Source organism: Chelonia mydas, chromosome 6 (genome assembly GCF_015237465.2).
Source record: "Chelonia mydas isolate rCheMyd1 chromosome 6, rCheMyd1.pri.v2, whole genome shotgun sequence".
Lineage (NCBI taxonomy): Eukaryota > Metazoa > Chordata > Testudines > Cheloniidae > Chelonia > Chelonia mydas.
In genome coordinates this window covers 29553412-29571408 of record NC_051246.2, presented here as the reverse complement: position 1 = coordinate 29571408, position 17997 = coordinate 29553412, and the positions used below count along the sequence as shown (strand labels likewise).

Genomic DNA, 17997 nt, shown 5'->3' with positions numbered 1-17997 from the left:
TCACACACATATGCCTACAGTATCAACCAACATTATACCACAGAAACAAATATATCTGAAATGCCAATCTAAAGAAAGGTGCAGGTACACAAACAAAAGGGCTCTGCTGGACAGACAGCACACCTGCAATAAACTCAGTAGAAAGTAATTAAAAAATTAACTCCATTATGGCCACTGTCTACATCCGATACCTTTGGACTGGTTTATTTAAAGACCTGATCTGAAGAGAAAACACAATTCTTGCTAAATATCAGCATATTTTAGGCCAGATTCTCAGGTGGTAGAGCTACACAGGTTTACATCAGCTTAAGATTTGGTCCCGCTTATCTAAAACTTGTAAAAGTGAGCTACAAAGTAAAAAAATAAAATGTGAGTTGTTCCTAGATTTATGAACAGGATTCTTTTACTAATCAGGATGGTGGAGGGGTGGGGTTGGAAAAGCACAGGAATCAGTTTTAACATTATTTTCTTGCTTCCCTAGAGAATTTTCCCTGTGCTTTTGGCTCAATGCCAATATCCCACAATGGGACATCGCAAAAAAATGAAGTCTCACTGCAGCCCACAAACCCCATGGTATTTGTGATGTACAGAATTATGCATTCAAGGATACATTCAATGAAGCAGCATAGTTCCATTTCATGGATGGGAAAATAATTACCAAAAAGGCTGATTAAACATAATTTCAGTTAAAAAAATTAACGTCTGCAAATACTTATTGGGTATAGAGTTTACTAATAGACATGGTCTTATTGGCTTTGGTGGGACTATGCCTGATTATTAAGCACTATAGCCAGCAGTAATTATTTGCAGGACCAGATCCTTGGTTAGCATAAAAATCCAATTATTATCAGGATTAGAAATAGAGTGGCACCTAAAGACCCCAACCAAGACTGAAGCCCAATTATCATAAGGACCTTGTAGACACACAGTGATAGACAGTCCTCGCTGCCAAAGGACTTGCAATCTAAATAGACAAAAGAACTATCATGGCTATTTTACACTACCACCATTTTACAGATAGGGAAACTGAGGCACAGAGCAATTAAGTTACTTCTCCAAAGTCTCACACGAACGGTGTGGCAGAGCCAGGAATTGAACTCTGATTTCCTAAGCCCCAGTTCAATGCTTTAACCCCAAGATGATAATTTAGGGTAGAACTTAACTCTCATTTTTACCTATAAACTAACTCTTGATATTTCTGCAGTTGCTTAAGTCTCTTCCTCTTTTCTGAGAAAACTTTGGTACAGTACAGTACCATTTGATTTTCTCCCCTTTACCAACTAGCATAGCTGAATTTTCCCACTTTTTCACTCCCATCTCCTACTGGCTGTATTCCCTTGACAAGTTCTCCCTCATTACAGGGTTTGTAATGCACTAGTCAGTCATGCTCATTTCCACAGAGTAGATAGGGTTCCTCTCTCAGTATTCAAGGCCCCTATAAAAATACTGGGTCAGATCATCCACTGGCGTAAGCTGGCAGAGCTCTGCTGAAGTAAATGGAGCTCCGCCAATTTATACAAGCTAAGGGTGTGGCCCATTGAGTTTAGAGCAAGAGCTACACTTTTGCTGTAGGACAATATGTCAGTTCAACACTATGGCCTAAAACTCAATGACAAAAGTCGTCAAGTGGAAGAATATTTTCCAGAGACACTCCATTCTCGACAACTATCGGAAAGTGTGGAAGAAATGCTTATTTATAATTATTTTCTAGGTTCCAGACAAATGATCTAGTCAGTGCCCTCCACAGCCGAGAATTACATTTCACAAGTATTACCCAAAATGGTTTTAATGGTAATCCTCTGCCTGAAGCAATCTGAATGTACTGCAACAGAAAAGGTGATGAAGTGCATGATTAGATACTAGCTAGGAAGCAGGTGGGACTTTCTTCAGCGCACTTGGTCGGTCAGTTTCCTGGAGCTTTTGCAGGTCTTGGCAAAGTCTTGCCTGCTATGGGCTGTGTGTCTTCGGGCTAGCTTACACTAGAAGCGCTATATCATCGCAGCTGCACCAATGATGCTCTATGCCGATGGGAGAGCACTCTCCCGTCAGCATCATTACTCCACGTCCACTAGAGGTGGATGCTATGTTGGCAGGAAAGCATCTCCTGCCAACATAGCACCAGTGTGGACAGCGCTTAGGTCGCTGTAACTGGCGTTGCTCAGAGGGGGTGTCTTTTTCCATACCCCTGAGTGACATACGTTATATCAACATAAGTGATAGCGTAGACCTGCCCGTATGCGCTAATTGAATCTAGCTAAAAACTAGAGGTTCTCCTGAGAGCACTTGGCTGCTACATGACAGATACAGCAGGTCTGATTATATTGTCACGTCCACTCACCATTTGAAGGACACCAAAATATGACATCAGATATCCAGTCTGTGCTGCCTCCAGCCCAAAGAAATTCATAGAGATGATGGAAAACATAATCAGGAACAAACCTACAGAGTGTATTAAAAAGAAAATATCTTTAAGGGGTTTCGGAATATATTTACAGGGCAAGTAAAGGGCCAGACCCTGCTTAGTCACCATTGATGTAAAGACAGTGGAGTTACTCTGCATTAACGCTGAATGCAGACAAGCAGACAAATATACTTGGGGTTTTTAAAAAAAAATCTTTAACCATTTCAACTATTACCTTTAAAAATATAACACTGAGGAAGTTAGATACAACCATGCTGATTAGTGGAAGCAGTTCGCATGGTTTTATTAGGCCAGACATGCTAACCTTTAGGATAGCACAAGAAAAACATTTTTTGTTCAGGCAAGATTGTAACCAGGGGATAATTCCTTATTCCTTTTGCCAAACTTCTGATTTTCACCATTGGATTTGGCGTCCCAGAAACAGTCTAGGGACAGGAGATTAAATACACTGGTTTCACTGTGCACAGGGCGAATGACTTAATTGGCAAGGGGAGTTTATGTCTCTCATGCATCTCTAATGTTGTCAGCACAGAGAGGCAGTCAAAGAAGCATGGATGGCCTCAGGCCACAGTGGGCCTGCTTTTCATTTACTGTATTTTACACACACACACACACACACACACACACACCCCCACCCATACAGACCGCTGACCAACAACTCACTAACCCAGCTACAGCAGAAGGATTTTGCCCACATTTCCTGTGACGCTGAGAAGGATTATAATTATCTGTCTATAATGCTGTATACTCACAGGGGTTCATTTTGTCCACCTGTTACAAGCATACAACTAGATTATTTTCACTTGTAGCTTTAGAGGCATTTGGACAGGGAAATATATTTTTCAATGGAAGTCCACAAAAAGGAGATGTCAACTAAAGGCTATTTTGTACAGAGCATACGGTCACTCGTATTAGACCAGTTCCTCAGTGGGTGTAAATCAGTGGAACTACACCAATTCACTCCAAATGAACATCTGGCCTATTGACCACATCAGTTCATAACTTTTCCAGTGCTGTTTTGGCTGACCAACAGAACTAAGATGGCTGCTGAAGTTCCATCCACTGTCCACCTTGCACTGCTTGCGATGTAAAGCTAGACAGTATATTTAACAGCTATTGGCTAGCATTAAGGGTGGGGAGAGAGGTGTGTTCACTATGGCCAGAATTTTCAGCGGAGCTGAGCACTACAGTCAGGGCCAGACTTCCAGAAGACATTTTTTAAAACTTAAAAAACTGACCTTTATTTAGGTGCCTACATGGGAGCTGAAGTGCTTTGAAAATCTGGATGTAATGACCTAGAGCTAAATTTTCAAAGGTATTTAGGCGCCTAAACCTGCAGATAGGCAAACAGTGGGATTTTCAATAAGTGCTGTAGTCCCTTTGATTTCAATGGGAGTTAGGTGCCCAGGTGCTTTGCAAAATCCTACTGGAGCCTATCTGCATGCTTAGGCACCAAAATATCTTTGAAAATCTGGACCCTAAGACACTTTTGAACATTTTACCCTTGATCTGTTTTGCTTTCTCTCTCTTTTACATACTCCATTTTAATGGGGCATTCCCTCCTTCCCCCTACCCCCCACCCCCCGCTTAAGTTGAGAATGAAGCACGGTCATGTAGTAAAATACCCCACCTTGTTCTTAGACTGGCAGATAGTCCCACTATTAGAGGTACCCAAACTATATCAGCCTATCTGTCCATCACCACCCTGCCTTAAATTTACCTTACTTAGGAAGGTACTTATTATCCCACACAAGTTAATTTTAGTGAGTAACCACTGCCAACTTGCCTCTATATACATTAGAAACTTGTTTACAATGTAAATAGAAGCAGGTCTGTAATTTAGATGAATTAACTAATATAATTATATGGTTGCAGAAGTGAGATGAAGGTAAATGAGAGTTTAGCCTCAAGCAGTGAGGTGTGAATAAGTGGACAACAGCCAAATCGCCTCAGGCTGTAATCACCTGGTCAGTAACTTGATGCGAGACCTGAAAAGTGAAGTCACGTGTTGTTAGAGATTTAATAGGTAGAGCTCTTCTGTGTCAACCAGCTACTTTCCCAGTGTGGCACTGTGCTTCTGGAGGGACAGTTTTTCCGATGAAACATAAGATGAGACCCTGGCCACTCAGGATTGTTAAAAGTTTCCACGATATTTTTTTTAAGTGTTAGAATATTAGCCACTGTGTCCTGTCCAAATCCCATCTTAATTAATTATATTTTGCCTACCTAACATTTCCCATTTAGTTTTTGAATAGTATTGTTATTCTTTGTTTTCCCCTGTAAATATGGTACACTGCTGCTTGTTCCACCCTATGGGATGATGCATTTTGGCAGTGGGTGACTAATACCGAGATATAAAGTGCATCTTGGGATTCTTTTGGAAGAAAGCTGCTAAATGTGGTACATATGAGCCATTATGTTGCAGATTGTACAGAATTATAGCCTCAGGGTTACACAGTGACATTTTAAAAGTTAAAAATAATACCATGAGCCAACACCTTGAAATTAGGAATCCCCTTAAAAATATCACTTTACAATCCTGCCTGTTTTGTAAAACAGATTAATTCTATGAATTTTCCATTAGGCGAGTGTAGTTAAAGGCAAGTAATATTTTTGGAAGAGTTAAGGGAATTGCATTTTTCCTTTGGCCTTACTTGCATACCGTTCTTTTCTCCAGTGGGTTTTCTTTGGACAGGGGTGTTAGGTTGCACAGAACTCAGCATCTCCAGTCAATGCCAAGTGCATGCAAAAAGAGAAATGCAGAAACCCCTTACTTAGAAATCCTTCACAGATACCTGTAGAAGACAGTGAGTCTTGTTTCTTACGTTACCAGGACACTTTCCAGGGAATAGTAAAAACATTTTATCAAGCCCAGACAGGCTGAAATGCCATCTCTGTCTTTCAGCCACTCCTAGTAATTCTGCTTTGATATGCAAGTTAAGTTTAATGTTACTTAGACATCAAGAATCATTTTTAAAAGGGCCGCCTCCTTTTTTGAGAGTTTGCAAAAGTTGTGTACACATCCACCTAACACAGTTCCTGTGTTTATAAATTGGCACTTTCCCAATGTCTTTAGGCACACAAAAGTGAAGCCTTGAAATTGCATGGTCCAGAGGGATGGTACTGATCATTTGCACACTTAGCAAAAAGAACCCTCAAGAGTCTCCAAGTGAAAAAGGCACACCAGATTATTCAGTTCATCACTTCCTGAGTTCCGGGTCTGTCCCCTTCAAAAGACTGTGACCACTGCATTAGATTCTGACCCTCTCCTTACGTCTCAAGTAGTAGGGTGAGCAGATTCTTTGTACTTGCACAGCAGCTTCCTGACACAACATATGGGAGGAGAAAGGGTTGTACCATTCAGTGAGGAGGGGGAATATACATTAATAAACAGCACAGTCAATAGTAGGGGAAGTCATAAGAGCTGTCAGTTCCCCTATACGTATGTATAAATGAATGCAGCCAGTCATGAATGAATTCTGCTGGTCCAGCAATCTCTCTTCTCATTGTTGAAAATGTATCTTTATTTTCTTATTATTTTATTTGTATTGCAGCAATGTCTAGAGGCCACAACTGAGATCAGAGTCGCATTGTGCTAGGTGCTGCACAAACAGTCTAGCCCAGTCTCTGAGCTGAAGAACTTACAGACTAAATAGACAAGACAAACAAAGGATGGGAGAGAGAAAGTTTCCTTATCCCCATTTTACAGATGGGGAACTGAGGTAGAGATAATACATGATTTGCCCAAGGTCACACAGAAAACCCGTGGCAGGAAATTTGTTATAAATTCAACTTCAGATTTGGACCCTATATAACTGTGAGTGGCCTGTGTTGGAATATGCAATGCTGAATATGGAATAGCTCCAGCAGGAAAAAAATAGTCCTGCTTCCTTTCTCCTTCATCAATGACCAAATATAAAGGGCTTTCAGATACACATGAAAAGCAAATCTACTGGCTTTATACTTGTCATTTTAAATACTGCGATGATCACAGAGAATTACCTGTAGGGAGTCCGGAAAGGACCTTGATTAAGAACACTTCCTTTACTCCCGGAAGCTTCAGCAGGCGTAGGATTTCCTTGAGACTAAACACACTGCTGGACTGCGATGTGCCTATGAAAATGACAGACAGAATAATAGTCTATTTACAAGGACAAGAAGCAGGAAACAAGAAACGATACATTATCTTATTACACTCACAACTAACTCTCTACAGGGAAAATTTCTTCCTTCTTCTCTGCATCATGGTTCTCCATTGCCTGTTTGGGTTTGGTTCTATGTGCATGGAACCCCACTAGCATCAGGGCGACGTTGGTGTGCAGGGCAAAAGCAGAATATCCAACAGACATCTGCAGTGTGGGTCAGTGACAGGCAGAGCTGATTGGAGAGGACAATGCTGCATATGATTCAAAAACTTATAGCCCTTTCCCTCCAGCCCTTATAATTGGTCACATGGTGGGACATTCTCATGACATTTCCACCTTCTCACCTGTCCCAAATCTTTTTTTATTTTAGCTTCACACAGATTTTCCAAATTGTATCACAACTGGTACAACTTGGAAAATGTATGTGAAGACTGCACATAGAACCAAAGTCTGAAAGACGGTGCACCATAAAATACCACACAGAAATAAATGACAAGGTCTGACACCTTTAAAGAAAAGATAACCCAGGCCAGATCCTCAGCTCGTATAAAATCAGCCTTAAGCCATCAAAGTCACTGATTTATAGCAACTGAAACTCCACCCTTGACACTACTGGCCAAGATGTTGTCCACTCTACAATCCACCATGCACAGAACTCCCATTCCAGCCAAGGGGAGTTGCGAGTGTGGAGGTCTTGCACACTGGGCCTTTTATGCACAATAATCCCCTTGCTAGAGTCACCTATGTACAGTGGGGAATCGGTGCTCAGGATGGAGCTTCAGGCTGCGCTGTAAATATTCTTGGTTTTGTGGCCTTCGTGTTATCTGAAGAGTTTACTGGAATGTAATCCATATGGTTGAAATGATTGTTTTTGCATTAGTGGGTTTTAAAAAAAATCCTCTGAAGAGAGTTTCTGTGATTTGGCACAGCGGACTAGTGAATGCATAGGACTGGGCATTAAGTAGAGAAAAGTTTAACGGGGTAGTAGAGGCTGGGTGTATGTCAGTGGAGAATTGAGCACTTCTGTAAACAAACTGGGTTGCAGCTGTTACAGCTATGACAATTTCCTGCAATATCCTGGACAAACCTTACTGGATTAAGTGAAACCTTATTGAATTACGTTTAAGTATCTTAGAAGTTCGTTGCAGTCACGAGTGAAATGTTTATGTATAATTGTGGGATTGTATGCCATATCTCTAGGGGGGAAACATGAATTCTGTAAACCCTAAGAAGTGTTATGAGCTTCAAAGGACTCTTTAAAACAGGGGTAGGCAAAATTTTTGGCCTGAGGGCCACATCTGGGTATGAAAATTGTATGGCGGCCCATGAATGTTCATGAAATTAGGGTTAGGGTGCAGGAGGGGGTGAGGGCTCTGGTTGTGGATGTGGGCTCTGGGGTTGGGCCAGAAATGAGGTGTTCAGGGTGGGGGAGGGGGTTGGAGTGTGGGAGGGGGGCTGAGGGCTCCAGCTGGTGGTGAGGGCTCTGGGGTGAGACTGGGGATGAGGTGTTTGGGGTGTAGGAGGGTGCTCCAGGCTAGGCCTGAGGGGTTTGGAGTCTGGGAGAGGGCTCCGGGCTGGGACAGGAGATTGGGGCATGGGTGTGGAGGGCGGTGTGAGGGCTCCGGCTGGGGGTGCAGGCTCTGGGGTGCAGGAGGGTGCTCTGGGCTGGGACCGAGGGGCTTGGAGGGTGGGAGGGGGATCAAGGCTGAGGCAGGAGTTTGGGGCGTGGGAGGGGCTCAGTGGTGCAGGCTCTGGGAGGCGCTTACCTCAAGCAACTCCTGGAAGCAGTGGCATGTCCCCCCTCCAGCTCCTACGCGGAGGGGGGACATGCCACTGAACTGTTTGAGCAGCCAAGTTGCACAGCAGATGATAATGGCACAAGCTTAGGCCTCTGGAAATCTGCGTTCAAGCAGTGAATGGGTCCCAAGTGAACACCAGTTCGATGGTTTCATCGTCATCGCCAAGAAAACCCTTCTCATTTGATACATGCTTGGCACCATGGCCACGTCTTCTCAGATGAGGGTGAGGGATAAGCACTTAGCATTTAAAACTGCCGAGCTACACTCCTATAGCGCTGAAAAGTTGCCAGAAAAGGTAAACACTCACGCTGCTGCGTAGCTTGTTCCTTCAACTTTGGTTTGGTGTGAGCAGGGATACAGGTCATTACTATCACTGCACTTATGAGACTTGCCACTACCGCAAGATACGACGGAAAGTACATGCTGTGAACAGAAAGAGCAATTAAGATATACATACTATGGACTGAATTACACAGGACTAACACTGTGATCCTACAAGCACTTAGGCATGTGCCTAACTTTACTCATACGAATAACAGTAATAGTCCCAATGAAGTCATGTTGAGTAAGGCTATGCATGTGCTTAAGTGTTTTTGGGATTGAGGCCTTATTTGAATGCTCATGATCTGACCATGTAATTCCTTCAAAGATGGATTTTAGTGTAAACCATGTTACAGTAAAGTATTAATAATTGGCATTAACACAGTGCTTTTTTAATTTGTAACGCTCAGAAAAAATTGCTTTCTTGGCAAAGCTGCTTAGAGATCCTCAAATGAAACAACGGAATTGTTAATTATGATCAATCCAATCCCACAGTGGGCCAAATTCTGTCACCTTTATTAACATTGAGTAGCGCCTTATTCTGCAAGAAGCCCACCTGATTTCAGTGGGAATCCTCCAGGAGGAAGATCCTACTCAACAAGAGTAATGGTGGCAGAATCTAGTCCAACGAGTACACCGAAGCTAGGACACTAGATATGCAAAACCACAAGATAGGATCCATGTAAGATGACAAACATCATTTTAAAGAAACCAATTTATCTATTTATCTTAGGGTAACCACTTTGTCACTCACTGTCCAGAAACAGGTATAGACTACCACCTTTGATTGGTACCCTATCTCATCTCTTAAGATGCCCACAACTAAAAGTCTCCCAGTGAGTGAAATAAAGCAAAACTATTTTCCACTCAACCACCAATGGCCCAAGTTATTGTTATTTTGGATCTGCCCATATATTGCTGGGATGTGGGATGTTGTTAACAGATCAGGGACTGCTCCCCAGCGGTTCTCACAACAAATTTTTTGGTGGCCTCAGAGTGTGGCTACCAACTTTTGCTGGAGGCCACTCTGACATTTTCCCCTAAAATATTTAATTAACTTTTGGCAAAACAAATAAATATGCACATATACATATGTATCATTGGAATTGCATGTAGAGATTTTTGCAGACTCAAAAATAATGTACAGTTGTCTCTATTCTTTACTGGACATAAACAGAATAGAAACACAAATCAGGTGCTTTGCATGTTCTTGACTTTTTTCTTGTTTCTTTTGCTTTTTTGGTGCTTTTTTTTTTTTTAAGACTTGCTAGCTACTAAGTTTGTACATTAATATCACTTTTCACAGCAGATTTACTCACTCCCGGCAAGCCTGGGGACAAATTAAGTCCTAAATGGAGAGGTCTGTATGCAGGCAGTGGGGGCCAGGGGTGATGGGGCACTGGGGCAGGCAGTGGGGGCCAAGGGTGATGGTGGGAGGTGGTGAGCTCAGGGCCAGAGCCCACCACCACACAGCTGGGGAATGGAGCCTGAAGCCCCCTGGCTGGAGCTTGCCACCCGCCACTCCAGAGCTGAAGCCTGACCTCACTGCTTCCGAGAAGGTGGGAAACTCAGTGGCTGCATGCTCCTCCAGCTTTTGTATCTCCATGGGGGGACAACCACTACTGGCAGCCCCAGGGGAGGGGCTGTTGCTTTGCCTCCCACCCCCAATCATCGGCCAGGAGACTGTGGCCACAAGAAAAGGCCCTAGTGGCCACACCCAGCCGCCATGGCCGCACTTGAGAAACACTTTAGACAGCTTTCTGTGGCTGGGGAAGGACAGTGTTGCTTATTATCATTTTGAAGTCAACAATACTTGCTTCAGCACCACTTAAGCTCTCAGAAGAGAAGGTGAAGAGATGACTTGAGATTGATCTTTAAGTAACTGTGACGGGTTGGGTCACAGAAACCCCCTTGGGACTGCCACCTGATGTGCTGAGACTACCTTGAGCCTGTTTTCCCTGGCAGCTTGGGACTTCAGTACCCTGCCTTGTTGAGCCAGACACGCTAGCCTGCTACAAACATAGACCCAGGTCTGAATCACGTCCCCCAAAAGCTGTAGACTTAACAGAAAACGGCTTAGAAAGTGCTCCTATCTCTAGCACCCAGATACCCAGTTCCCAATGGGGTCCAAACCCTAAATAAATCTATTTTACTCTGTATAAAGCTTATACAGGGTAAACGCATAAATTGTCTACCCTCTATAACACTGATAGAGAGATATGCACAGCTGTTTGTTCCCCCAGGTATTAATTACTTGCTCTTAATTACTTAATAAGCAAAAAGTGCTTTTATTAAGTATAAAAAGTAGGATTTAAGTGGTTCCAAGTAATAACAGACAGAACAAAGGAAATTACCAAGCAAAATAAAATAAAACATGCAAGTCTAAGCCTAATACAGTAGGAAACTAAATGCAGGTAAATCTCACCCTCAGAGATGTTCCAATAAGCTTCTTTCACAGACTAGACTCCTTCCTAGTCTGGGCCCAATCCTTTCCCCTGGTACAGTCCTTGTTTCAGCTCAGGTGGTAGCTAGGGGATTTCTCATGACTGCAGCCTCCTTTGTTTTGTTTCACCCCCTTATATACCTTTGGCACAAGGCGGGAATCTTTTGTCTCTTTGCGTCCCTATCCCTCCTAAATGGAAAAGCACCAGGTTTAAGATGGATTCCAGTACCAGGTGACATGGTCATATGTCCTGTGAGACAGCAAGACTTCATTATTCATGGCCTGACTCACAGGAAGGCTTGCAAGTAAACAGAGCCATCTACAGTCAATTGTCCTAGTTGATGGGAGCCATCAAGATTCTAAACCACTATTAATGGCCCACATTTTGCATAACTACAATGGGACCTCAGAGTTATATTTTATATTCCTAGTTTCAGATACGAGAATGATACATTCATACAAATAGGATGAACACACTAAGTAGATTATAAGCTTTGTAATGATTCCTTACAAGAAGCATTTTGCATGAAGCATATTCCAGTTACATTATATTCGCAAAAAGAAAAGGAGTACTTGTGGCACCTTAGAGACTAACAAATTTATTTGAGCATAAGCTTTCACTGAGCTGTAGCTCATGAAAGCTTATGCTCAGATAAATTTGTTAGTCTCTAAGGTGCCACAAGTACTCCTTCTCTTTTTGCGAATACAGACTAACACGGCTGCTACTCTGAAACCTGTCATTATATTCACACACATTAGCATATTTTCATAGAATCATATGGAGTATAATGTCACAGTAACTTCATAGGGAGAAGATTTCTGATACTAGAGAGCTCCTTAATCTATCAGACAAAGGCATAATAAGTGACTGGAAGCTGAATCTAGATAAATTCAGGTTAGAAAGAAGGTGCTAAATTTTTAACAGTAAGAGTAATTAACCCCTGCAACAATTTACCAAGGGATATGGTGGATTCTCCATGATTTGAAGTCTAAGTCAAAACTGGATGTCTAAAACATATGCTCTAACCCAACCACAAGATGTAGGCTTGATGCAAGACTTTCACCCAGTAATTCCATGGCCTGTGTCATACAGATGGTCAGTGTCACTAGATGATCACCATGATCCCTTCTGGCCTTGGAAACTAGGAAAACAGAGCTTAACTGATGCAATGGCATTGCGCTGGCCCTCTGAACAGGAGTGACTGTCACCCTAGATCACTTTTCAGGTTCTGTAATAGTCTACATAGACTTACACATGAACTGTACGAAGCAAGACTCATCCATAGTAACTGGAATATTCTGCACACAAGAGCCAAAACAACATGAAGTAGCTGTAATTTGCAAAGCATGCCTTTTTATGATGGTGTAGATAGCCACCCTAATGCCCAGTTATTGCTGATGTCATGAGATATCAGCAATAACCATGAGCTCCCCCACAGAATAACGAGCTGTACTAATTGTATAAGTCTCAGGTCTTTTCCTAGACAGACAAAAAAGTGTGGCCTGAATAATTCTGAGAACTTGCATTGTTATTATTAAAATTAAAAAATGGGACAGCTCAGTGTATTCATCTGAATCCTTGAAACATCAAAGAACAAATTCTACATAGGCATTACTGTAGATAGCAACTGCACAAATAAAAGAAATCTTTTAGTTCTGTATTTATTAATTATATCAACCTCAAATAATATCTTCATGTAAACAGACATACCGCAGAGAGTTACACTGACTTTATTATGTCAACCAGTTCTCCCGGACCACAAAATCAAACATTTGCTGTGTTAAGATTTTAGCAAGAGATTTTATAAGATCTTGTTTGCCAGTGTTCCATTTTCAAGTTCCAAACAAGATTCAAGACAGGTACCAGTCAGTAAAAATGGAGGATTTCCCTCTGAAAATCAAGTAAACAAAGTACTAAACCAACTCAAGCACCAAATCTACCCATCAATTCTTTGCCATAATGATGGGGTGGCCCCCCCCCAAACAAAAGCAAATCCCTAGTGATTTTACACACCAGCGTCCCCCCACCTCTCAAAAAGTGACTTGCCTTAAGCAAACGAGTAAGTGGAATTGTACAAGGCTAAACTCAATGATTTCGGAGTTCTGTAGCAAAAACTGAAAACTCATTCAGGAAAATATAAAGCTCAGGAGTAAGATTATCCAAAAGTACCTAAGTCACTTAGAAGCCTCTGAAAATATCACCCTCAAACTATAACTTCTTTCTGGCACTTTATTTTTTAATTTTCCAAGTATCTTTGCCCCTTTTTGAAAAAAATGGTGAAGATACACCATTCTTGTTGATAGCTACATTATTTTTTCTCATGTGGAGGGGATGGATTCCATAACCGTAGCTAACATATTTCTTGAGCGCATTATAATGCATCTCACATTATTTTTCTTATATAAAGTAAGATTTTTTTTTTAAAAGAGGAAGTGAATTCAGTGCCCATGAAGACTGGCGGATCGACAGATCAAGAGATTGAACTCTTTATGTAGTTATATTGATTTTAATTAATGAATCAACAGATTTCTAAATTTTCAGAAAATTCATTTGATAAGCACTGTAATTTTGGGGAGGATAGGCTGCATTCTTCATACATAACATAACATGAACTCAACTTTGACTACGGAGCCATGACTGGCACCTCCAACATAAGATATACCGAAAGACATTAGCTTTGAAAGCTTCCCCTACCCACACCATTAACATAACCCTGACCCAGAGGAACCTGGTGATGACTTCTAGAGGAGAAAGGAGCAGAGCAGTCTCAGAGCCCATTCAACCCTTGCTTTCTCCAATGAAACCAACAACAGTGATGCCAGTTGTAGTGATTGGGCATTAGAAGCCAGGCTGAGATCCACAAACTCATTTCACATAAGTCACAAAACAGCCATCAGATGATAACTACCTACAGTTTTTACCAATCTGGGTGGTCTTTAAACTGGTGACCCAGAGATGAAAGACTTAAATATCTTGTTACCTAATTCCTAAGTGCCTAAATTTAAGCATTTAAATAAGTGGGCTAATTTTTTGATGTACTATGAATCTATTGATCTCATTAGGAACTGCAGCTGCTCCATACTTCTGAAAAATTAGGCCCCTTATTTAGGTGCCTCGATAGGGATTATTAGGGTGCCGAAATCCACACATCTGAAAAAGTTGGGCATAGTTCCTTTCACCAGTGTTTTGTACCCTCAGAATCAGAGTTGACATTTCAGCTCCAAAGAGCTTATTCTCTAGAGTTCTGATCCTGCTTCACAGAAGTCAATTGACGTTTTGCCACTGACTTCAATGTAGCTGGATCGGGTTATTTCTATATGAGAACATTCCAGTGAGCACCCTGTAAATATGTGGGCTGACACAGTAGATAGTTTAGACCAAGGATCAGCAAGCTTTTTCAGAACTGGACCTCATTTTAACAGAGCGATTGTCGGCCAGGCCACCTCCCCTTCCATTCCATGATCTCACAGTCTGTCTCCCCTTCCCATTCACAATCCAACCACATCCCTGTGTCAACTTCCACAACTGGTTTAATCGAAAAGTAAGACAAGGAACATAATGTATTTATAGCTGTGTTTTGTTGCAATTTAGCAACTGGAGATAAATTTGAGAACAGCACCATGGGACATGCCGGCGCTCCATGGACCATCCAGAGCCCATTTTGGGTACCTCTGGATCAAAAAGATAAACATGAGTGACAGCTCTCTTTGTGCACAGAACGCAGGGTCTCCTCAGAACTATGAAAATAAGAAACAAAACAGAAGGGAAAGTGGAAGGTTGGACGTATGACCAGGGAAGAGTATAAAAATATTGCTCGGGCATGTAGGAAAGATATCAGGAGGGCCAAATCGCACCTGGAGCTGCAGCTAGCAAGAGATGTCAAGAGTAACAAGAAGGGTTTCTTCAGGTATGTTGGCAACAAGAAGAAAGCCAAGGAAAGTGTGGGCCCTTTACTGAATGAGGGAGGCAACCTAGTGACAGAGGATGTGGAAAAAGCTAATGTGCTCAATGCTTTTTTTGCCTCTGTTTTCACTAACAAGGTCAGCTCCCAGACTGCTGCGCTGGGCATCACAAAATGGGGAAGAGATGGCCAGCTCTCTGTGGAGATAGAGGTGGCTAGGGACTATTTAGAAAAGCTGGACGTGCACAAGTCCATGGGGCCGGACGAGTTGCATCCGAGAGTGCTGAAGGAATTGGCGGCTGTGATTGCAGAGCCCTTGGCCATTATCTTTGAAAACTCGTGGCGAACGGGGGAAGTCCCGGATGACTGGAAAAACGCTAATGTAGTGCCAATCTTTAAAAAAGGGAAGAAGGAGGATCCTGGGAACTACAGGCCAGTCAGCCTCACCTCAGTCCCTGGAAAAATCATGGAGCAGGTCCTCAAAGACTCAATCCTGAAGCATTTACGTGAGAGGAAAGTGATCAGGAACAGTCAGCATGGATTCACCAAGGGAAGGTCATGCCTGACTAATCTAATCGCCTTTTATGATGAGATTACTGGTTCTGTGGATGAAGGGAAAGCAGTGGATGTATTGTTTCTTGACTTTAGCAAAGCTTTTGACACGGTCTCCCACAGTATTCTTGTCAGCAAGTTAAGGAAGTATGGGCTGGATGAATGCACTATAAGGTGGATAGAAAGCTGGCTAGATTGTCGGGCTCAACGGGTAGTGATCAATGGCTCCATGTCTAGTTGGCAGCCGGTGTCAAGTGGAGTGCCCCAGGGGTCGGTCCTGGGGCCGGTTTTGTTCAATATCTTCATAAATGATCTGGAGGATGGTGTGGATTGCACTCTCAGCAAATTTGCGGATGATACTAAACTGGGAGGAGTGGTAGATACGCTGGAGGGGAGGGATAGGATACAGAAGGACCTAGACAAATTGGAGGTTTGGGCCAAAAGAAATCTGATGAGGTTCAATAAGGATAAGTGCAGAGTCCTACACTTAGGATGGAAGAATCCAATGCACCGCTACAGAATAGGGACCGAATGGCTAGGCAGCAGTTCTGCGGAAAAGGACCTAGGGGTGACAGTGGACGAGAAGCTGGATATGAGTCAGCAGTGTGCCCTTGTTGCCAAGAAGGCCAATGGCATTTTGGGATGTATAAGTAGGGGCATAGCGAGCAGATCGAGGGACGTGATCGTTCCCCTCTATTCGACACTGGTGAGGCCTCATCTGGAGTACTGTGTCCAGTTTTGGGCCCCACACTACAAGAAGGATGTGGATAAATTGGAGAGAGTCCAGCGAAGGGCAACAAAAATGATTAGGGGTCTAGAGCACATGATTTATGAGGAGAGGCTGAGGGAGCTGGGATTGTTTAGTCTGCAGAAGAGAAGAATGAGGGGGGATTTGATAGCTGCTTTCAACTACCTGAAAGGGGGTTCCAAAGAGGATGGCTCTAGACTGTTCTCAATGGTAGCAGATGACAGAACGAGGAGTAATGGTCTCAAGTTGCAATGGGGGAGGTTTAGATTGGATATTAGGAAAAACTTTTTCACTAAGAGGGTGGTGAAACACTGGAATGCGTTACCTAGGGAGGTGGTAGAATCTCCTTCCTTAGAGGTTTTTAAGGTCAGGCTTGACAAAGCCCTGGCTGAGATGATTTAACTGGGAATTGGTCCTGCTTCGAGCAGGGGGTTGGACTAGATGACCTTCTGGGGTCCCTTCCAAGCCTGATATTCTATGATTCTATGATTCTGGCTGTAGCCTTAGATTTTTCCAGAATTAATTTTTCCGCTTGCTGGTAAATTCGGCACTTGGTGGGTGTTCTTTGTTTCAATCAAGCCTTTGACTTGGAAGAGAAATGGTCACAGGGTGGCATTTTGCTGTGTACTTAGGGAAGTAAATATTGACACCCTTCTCAGCTTCCCCAGCCAGCTGGCACAGTTTTCACCCCCATTAAAGGTTCCATTCTCTTTTAGCAGTGCAAGGGTAATGACTGCTATTTCGTTGTGCTTGAACAGTTTGTGATGATTGCTCTGTGGGTTATGTAGGTGAAGACTGGAGGCAGCCAAGCAGATTATGGAAATACCAGGCTACCAAGACATACCCGACTATTTACACTGCTAGGTGACAAGGTAGAGTGTGCAACAGCCCAGGCATATTGGGTGTGTGCACTTATTCCTGGAAGCATTGTACATAAAACCCATGGGACTGAACTGACAAATAGTCTTTGCAAACATACCAGGACTGAAGTCCTGGGGTCAAATTATCTGTTGGCAGAAATGGGCAAAATTCCACTGAGCTGTGCCCAGTTACACCAGCAGAGAATTTGGCCCCTGGAATTAAACAACACATGTTAGGTAAGTAACTAAGATGCAATTACTATTATTTGTAGACTAAGAATATGCTTTATAATTTTTCTGTTGGGCTATGACCAGACCCTCACCCTGTGAGGGTAAAAATGCTCTAGAAAAGACCCCTATATTAGTAGAGGATGGACTAGATGTTCTAGTAAGTCTTTTCCACCTCTGTTTTCTGTAATTTTATGAAGTTTCTAGCTGCCTTTGGAGCCTTAATTCCTCCTGGCCATTTGCAAATAACCCTGTGAAAGTCTCAGCGCCTGTCTCTGCACCCTTGATCTTTTTGTGGGTCACCTATCGGAAGCTTTGGGGACAGGCTGTTTTAGCAAGCTCCTTGAGGAATGGTGATTGAGTCAGGGAAGCCTTTTCCCTCCACTTTAGCTACATCATGTTGTGAAAAACTCAGACAGATATGACAACCCCTATTGTCCTACCAGTTTGAAGTGTTCTGGACTTGAAGACTGGAGCTGGGCCTGTGAGGAAGCGAGGACACATTATTCTCTCCTTCATGAACCTCCTCAGGAGAAGGTGGGAGGCCTGCAGCCATCAGTGGAATCTCTGTCCAGTG

General features: G+C 42.8%; 1 protein-coding gene across 4 annotated transcripts in view; it reads right to left on the bottom strand.

Moving 5' to 3' along the window:
• SLC22A18 (solute carrier family 22 member 18) overlaps positions 1 to 17997 on the bottom strand; it is a 114290-nt gene that overhangs the window by 31860 nt on the left and 64433 nt on the right. For all 4 annotated transcript variants that reach the window (XR_006291941.1, XM_027825411.2, XM_043550158.1 and 1 more), the window contains 3 exons: positions 8674 to 8789; positions 6425 to 6535; positions 2339 to 2439 (listed from right to left, as the gene is read on the bottom strand). Coding sequence is in view for 3 of the 4 variants with exons in the window: in XM_027825411.2 (XP_027681212.2) it covers positions 2339 to 2439; positions 6425 to 6535; positions 8674 to 8789 (328 nt within the window). In the remaining variant the exon portion in view is untranslated. The remainder of the gene's footprint in view (positions 1 to 2338; positions 2440 to 6424; positions 6536 to 8673; positions 8790 to 17997) is intronic.